Source organism: Amborella trichopoda, chromosome 3 (assembly GCF_054954075.1).
Source record: "Amborella trichopoda isolate Santa Cruz 75 chromosome 3, AtrichopodaSantaCruz75HAP2 v2.0, whole genome shotgun sequence".
NCBI classification, from domain to species: Eukaryota; Viridiplantae; Streptophyta; class Magnoliopsida; order Amborellales; family Amborellaceae; genus Amborella; species Amborella trichopoda.
In genome coordinates, this window is record NC_142338.1 from 46,150,930 (window position 1) to 46,157,581 (window position 6,652).

General features: G+C 35.9%; 1 protein-coding gene across 16 annotated transcripts in view; it reads left to right on the forward strand.

Moving 5' to 3' along the window:
• The window catches only part of LOC18443907 (DNA (cytosine-5)-methyltransferase CMT3), a 53,375-nt gene extending 47,066 nt beyond the window's left edge, over positions 1-6,309 (forward strand). For 8 of the 16 annotated variants that reach the window (XR_016051330.1, XR_016051331.1, XR_016051332.1 and 5 more), the window contains 3 exons: positions 85-244; positions 761-926; positions 5,941-6,309. Coding sequence is in view for 6 of the 16 variants with exons in the window: in XM_006854087.4 (XP_006854149.4) it covers positions 85-244; positions 761-772 (172 nt within the window). In the remaining 10 variants the exon portion in view is untranslated. Of the gene's footprint in view, positions 1-84; positions 722-760; positions 1,018-5,940 lie in introns of those variants that run through there. The other 8 variants (XR_016051337.1, XR_016051334.1, XM_020673304.2 and 5 more) reach the window with 2 other exon arrangements.
• The last annotated feature ends 343 nt before the right edge of the window (positions 6,310-6,652 follow it).

Genomic DNA, 6,652 nt, shown 5'->3' on the forward strand with positions numbered 1-6,652 from the left:
GAGCAGATCAGGTTTGAGTGTTTGCATGTGGGTGTGTGTGAGTGTGAGGGAGAATGCACTCTTACTTTTTGTCAAAAATGACAGGTACATGCAGGTTGGGAATGCAGTGGCCGTGCCGGTGGCTATGGCATTGGGATATGCCATGGGGTTGGCATACAGAGGGTTGAGTAGCAATGACCCACTCATCACACTTCCAACTGACTTCCCCCTTAGACGACCCCCCTCTTCTTCTTCTTCTTCTGAGGTTGAGTAGATCTTCTCTGAGTAGCCACTTCACCTTTCTTTCCTATTAGATCTCCCTTTCCATGAGTTGTTTCTATAGTTCAAAAGGCAAAGCACCACCCCATTGGTGTTTTTCCCATTGCAGTTTGATTTCCTTGCTTGTTAACATCTTTTGTTATTGATACAACATTGGATTTGAGGTAGCCTCCACAGAAACGAATAAGGCAATTGTTCACCTTTGTTTATGGGCGTTAGCGTCGTATGCTATAGCTTCTTTATTTATCCTAGAAATCTGGATATCTGTCTAAGTAATTATTATTTGGTCCTGTTTGATAAACAGGGTTTTTGAGTATTGAGAAATTCAAAATTTTGGATAATGGTTTTGCTGTCGTTCCATATTGCAAGAGTACTCATTATTCTAATGTATGTTTTCCTTTATTTGTTTGATCACCTTCATGTATTTCAGAAGCTTCATTATATGATGTCTTTTACTGTTCAACTGGGAATGTTGGAAGTTATTTATTTATTTATTTATTAGGCACATATTTGATCTATAGCTTCATTATATGATCTCTTTCACATATGCAAAGTTCTCGCCGAGAGTGGCGATGGTCATTGCCACAGCATGGAAAGCGTGATGATTTGCCATGGCTACGTGTGCTTCCATGGATCAAGGCCAGGGTGGCAACGGACCAAGTTTGCATGTAAGTGAATTGACTCTTCAAGTTTTCTTTTTCTCTCTCTCTCTCAAATGTAGATCCAAAAATATTTAAAATGAGATCACCATCATCATCATCATAGCATTTTTCCAATTAATTGGGGTTGGCATTAAAATGAGATCCACAAGTGAAAATTTGCCTGCTAAATTAGAACCTAGGTTAAAGAAATTTGGTTGGAAACGTAGAATTCCACTAACGTGACATCTTTCCCTTTCACAAAAAAGATATCCAGGAATACAAAAATTTGATTGGTCGCATATAGAGGTTAGTAGAGAAGAAAACAAATAGGATTGTATACTATGAGACCATCTACCTTAGTTATAAGGATATAAGGATGTCACAAATATTTCCAACCATCTAATTTTAAATAGAACTGTTTGGGCTGTGTCGAGAGACTTCTTTGAATTTGGACCTAGTTAATGAGACATTCACAATCACCTGATTTGAACTTTGACATATATGAGTGATTGTGATCTCCTTGTACCAAAGATAAATGATTTTTTTATACACTCTTCCAAAACAAATACATTAAAAAATATAACAAAGCCTACTTCGCAAGTTGCTATTGACAGTGGAAATAATTTAAAGATATGACCTAAAAACATATGGTCAGAGCCATCTGGCTTGGTCTGGCAATGGGCTGGGCAGCATGGCCCAGCCTGGTTGGCCTAGCCCATAAAAGTAGGGTCTGGGCTACAAACCTTGGAGTGAGCGATGGGCTAGGGCCAATGCCGGCCCGGTTCAGCATGTCTTGGCTCTCTTTTTTCTTAATTTCTTTTTTTGTGTTCTTTATTTGTTTTTGGCCCTGCTCAGCGCCGCCAAGGCAAGGCTCACCTGGTCCGTTGCCACCCTGGCCTTGATCCATGGAAGCACATGTAGCCATGGCATCATCACGCATTCCATGTTGTGGCAATGACCATCGCCACTTTCAGCGAGAGCTTTGCATATGTGAACCTGTTAGGCACAGATCATTCGATATTTAACTGAGAGAGGATACAGAGATTCCTTGTTCCACAATTGAACCCGAGTTCCACAATCCATCTATTAATGGATTCACCAGCCCTAAACCACTTGAGCACCACCACAAGCCATGAAAGCACTAGCAAACTTTCTAATCACCTCGTACCAAACCGATCCCCCTATCCTTAATCGTCAAGGACGCCACATTTTTTACAAACCTTTTTTAAGACCCTTTTGTGCACCATGAAAAGGCCACATTTACAATACACAGAAATTGGAACAAGTTACAGTTTTATGGCACTACTAAGCATGTGATAGTGAAATGGCTTTTACGTCTGATAATGTCTTAATACTGATACATATATATACCAAGGAGCTTTACACTGCTAATGTAGTCAAGTCTTACTCCCTGTTGTTTGAGGATTTATACGGAAATGTAATTATAGGATAAGTTTGTATAAGACATCAACCTCATGTTGTAGAAGAAAGGTGCACCTGAAAATTTTAACAAAAAAAATTTGGAATGCTAGAAAATCCTGCAATTGATCATCTTGACCTTGAGATATATAGATAAAGAAAAAAAAAAGATTTCAAGTCTTAAAAATTGTATCTTGTAAAATATTATCTAAACTATCAATTTTCAAAAATTTTAATTATTTATAGATCTGCTTCATTTAAACCATATTTAGAGCTTTAAATTTCATGATTAGGAGAAGAAATAGAAATTTAGACTCATAAAAATATTGCTCACCATAATGATACCTTCCAAAAAAAATTTAGTGGTACACAAAAATTTGATCGAGGTTCACAGCCCTCATGTGAACCTCACCCCTAATTATATGTGTTACTAATTACTTCATTTTAAGTCTCCATACCTCCAAGGTATCCAGCTTGGTCTGATATTCACGAGGGAACCATAATATGATCCTGCTTATTCCTACATTGCCAACAAATGCTTGTAAAGCTAGACAAACGAGGAGCTCTCTCTCGTTCTCACAACAAACGAGGAGCTGTCTCTCATAACTTGAGCCGCTTATATCTATGGTTTTTAAAGGTAACCTATATACAAGTAAGATGCACCTTAAAAAATCACTAGAAAATTGTTTCGATGCAGGAAAACGCCAAAAAGTTGTTTCGGTGCAGGAAAGCCCTCGAATTTAACATCATAACTTGAACTGCTTATTTCTATGGTTTTTCAAAAAAACCTATATACAAGTAAGATGCACCTTAAAAAATCATTAGAAAAGTTTTTTTGATGCAGGAAAACCCTCGAGTTGATCATCTTGACCTTGATATGTATGCAATTGAAAAACAAAATCTCAAGTTATGAAAATAGTGCATCTTGTAATGAAATATCTAGACCTTCCATTTTTAAAATTTTCAATTGTTTTAAATCTCCTTAATCTGCACTATTTTTTATAAAGCATCAACCTTAAATATTCGCACCTCTAAACCATGTCAAAAGATTCTATTATCAATTTTAATTATGAAATTTAAATGTAACCATCTAATTTAACATCTAATGATCAAGATTAATTGGGACCACATTGTACCAAATGTACATAGTCTCATTTTATACTTTTCTTTATAAAAATGTCACCCTGCGAGTAAAATTATGCTTTGAATTGACCGTTAGATCCTCCAGGTGGCCGCTTAGTATATTGCGAAAGGGATTATACGCAGTGAGACCATTTACCTTTGATACAAGGTGGTTATAATTCCTGACAACTAGTTGATGTCATATTTGATAGCTTAGTTGTGTTATAAAATTCTTTTTGAAGTTTATGAAGTTTGAGCTTGATCAATGAAATAATTGCAACCACATCCAATGGTCAAGATTTGTGTGACCACCCTGTATCAAAGATAAATAGTTTGATTCCATGCTTTCCCGTTACGAAAACAAAGTATTCCTACTCCTTTCACATTGATACGAGAGGATTAGGTGGGGTAGAACTCATGTGTAGCATGCCCCTCTCCTTGTCGATTGCAGACCCAGAGAGAGCCGACCACAAGCACAGAATTTAGAGAGAGAGCAGGATTTGGGGAGAGAATATCTGAATCATCTAAAAGTAAAAGAAAAATATCATTAAATGGTCAAATCATTTCAAGAAATCATTAAAGTGTTGAATCAACAATTCTTTTACCCAGAAATTATCACTTTTTAAGAACAAAATTTTTTTTTAATGAATTGGAAATAAATTGTAGAATTACATCAACCATTTTAACTTTACATAGAGTTGAGGCAATTTGATGTTGGAAACATTGAATCGCCTTTAACTTTTTATTTTTTTGTTTTTTTTATTTTTTATTTTTAAATGTATGGAGCTGTCCAATGTCTCCAACAAAAGACAACCTCAAATTTTCTCTTCTTTTTTTTTTAATTGCCATACAATATTTACAATTTAGGGGTTTTTGTTTTTGAGATTTGTGTCGTGTAGGTTTAAGTTAATGAGGAATTTGTCGGTTACCAGATAGGTTTAAACATCTTTTATTGTTTTATTTTATTTGACCTTTTACGTTTTATCGTTTGCATGTTTAGTTCTTAGAAAATGAATTTTATTTGGTATATATGTTATTACATCATTTATTGTTGGGAAAAATTTATATAGAGCCGAAGCTCAAATTTGAACCTACCTCAAAACTTTTACTAGAAGAGGTTGTTTTGATGCTCAAATATATTCAAATTGATCATCTCGACATCAAGATGCATGGACGTGAGAAAAAGATGGATTTCAAGTTTTGGAAATAGTGTATTTTGTAACGCATTTTTCAACCGTTAATTTTCAAGATTTTGAAGTTTTCGTAGATCTATCGATCTGCACTCTTTTTGAAGCTTTAAACTTTATAAATAAAAATGAAAATACATTTTAATGCTATCACAAAGATTTTCATTATTGAAACCACATTTCTCGATACTATTTGAAGGTAGGCTGATTGTTTAGAGCCTAAGCTCTATACAAACTGCACCTTGTTTGTAGATCAGTATCATCTACTATCTGTCTTAGTTCTTTGCAACTTTTTGTTTGGGCTCTCTAGCACAGGTGTATGTACCTATATCGGTTGAGCTTTCTAGCTTAGAACCGTAACGCCCTGCGCCTCTTCCCCAAATCTTAAGTGTTCTATTCTTGTCTTAGACCATTTTTCTTTCAATCGTAGCTTCTTGCAGCAATCCTAACTGTACAAATCCAAACAACAACTCATACGGTGTTCCCTTACTTTAGAAGTCTATGGTGCAGCGTTTTCAAACTTGGCCGAGGCTGCTTGGGCTCGGCCGAGTTATTTAGAAGTCAATGGTGCAGCATTTTCAAACTTGGCCGAGGCAGCTCGAACTCGGCCTTGGCCATGGACCGAGGCGAGTTTTGGACAAATTGGTTGTACACAATATTTTTAAACTTTAAGTACAATATTTTCGTAAATTTATACTAGATGTATTAGAATGGTTTATTGGTTATCCTTAATGAATACTACTCCAACCAGAGTTCTGAATCCCACTTGTCAAATGTTTTTTTAATGTTGGTGTTCAATGTCTGGAGGACAAGACCTCTTATTAGAGGTTCGCTAACATGAGGAGCACTAAACAGCATGCCATTCCTTATTTTGTTTTTTTTCTTAATGTTGGTGTTTAACGTCCGGAGGACAAGACCTCTTATAAGAGGTCCTCAAACATAAGGGGTCCTCTAACATAAGGGGCATTAACCACCACGTCCTTCCTTATTTTGTTTATAAAAGAGGCATTATACTAGCTATTATCTTTATTCTTTTTCTTTATAAAAAAAGTGATCCAGACTATAGCGAGTTACTCGGACTCGCCTGAGTAACTCCCTTCGGCTAGGTCTTGAATACTTTAGTCGAGTCGATTTTTTTAACATTGCTATGGTGAACCTCAAAAACATGTTATTCCTAACCAAAAATGGAGAGCAGCACTTGATACATGAGGAATTAAACCATTTTCTTACAACAAATCCATAAGCAAAGCAGTTTTATTTCACTCATATAACTATCTGGTTTAACTCATCAAGGGTAATCATTTAATCATCAGTTACGGTCATCTGAATCTAAACAACTTCCCCGAAATGTTGTAAGAATCTCCCCCGAGGCATGGAGGTGGTATGCTTGCCTCAGATGCAGATGGAGCCCAAGTATAATCGAACGGTCCAACTAATTAAGTACTTTGCTGATTGCCCTCAATAGTTGTGGCCGATGAATTCCCAGATTCCTCATCGGATTCAGATTACTAGAATTAGACCTGCTTTTTGGTTTTGTGGATATATGGTTGTTTTTTTGTTTTTTGATGGACGCTTTTCTATCAATTTTGCTTTTTCTGATGATCTAATGCTTGGACCAAGCTGGTGCTTGTATGTTTTTTAGAAACACGCAAGAGGCAAATGGGATTGAATGTTTTGATGGACACTTGAATGGCAAATTATTTTTATTAATGGTCCAATATTTGTATTATTTATCAGTAAACACTTAAATGACAAAGGGGATTGTATGCTTTGATTAACACTTGAATTACTTTTAAATCTTTTTTTTATGGTCCAATGCTTGGACCAAGCTGCTGCTTGTTATTGGTGAACACTTGAATGGGTTTGTATATTTTGATGAACGCTTGAATGGTAACTATCTTATTTGCTTTTTTTAATATATCCAATGCATGGACCATGTTGGTGCTTTGATGAACACTTGGCAAATGGGATTGTCACTTTACTATACAGAGCCTATAGGAAATGGGGTGCAAAATGTTTTATAGA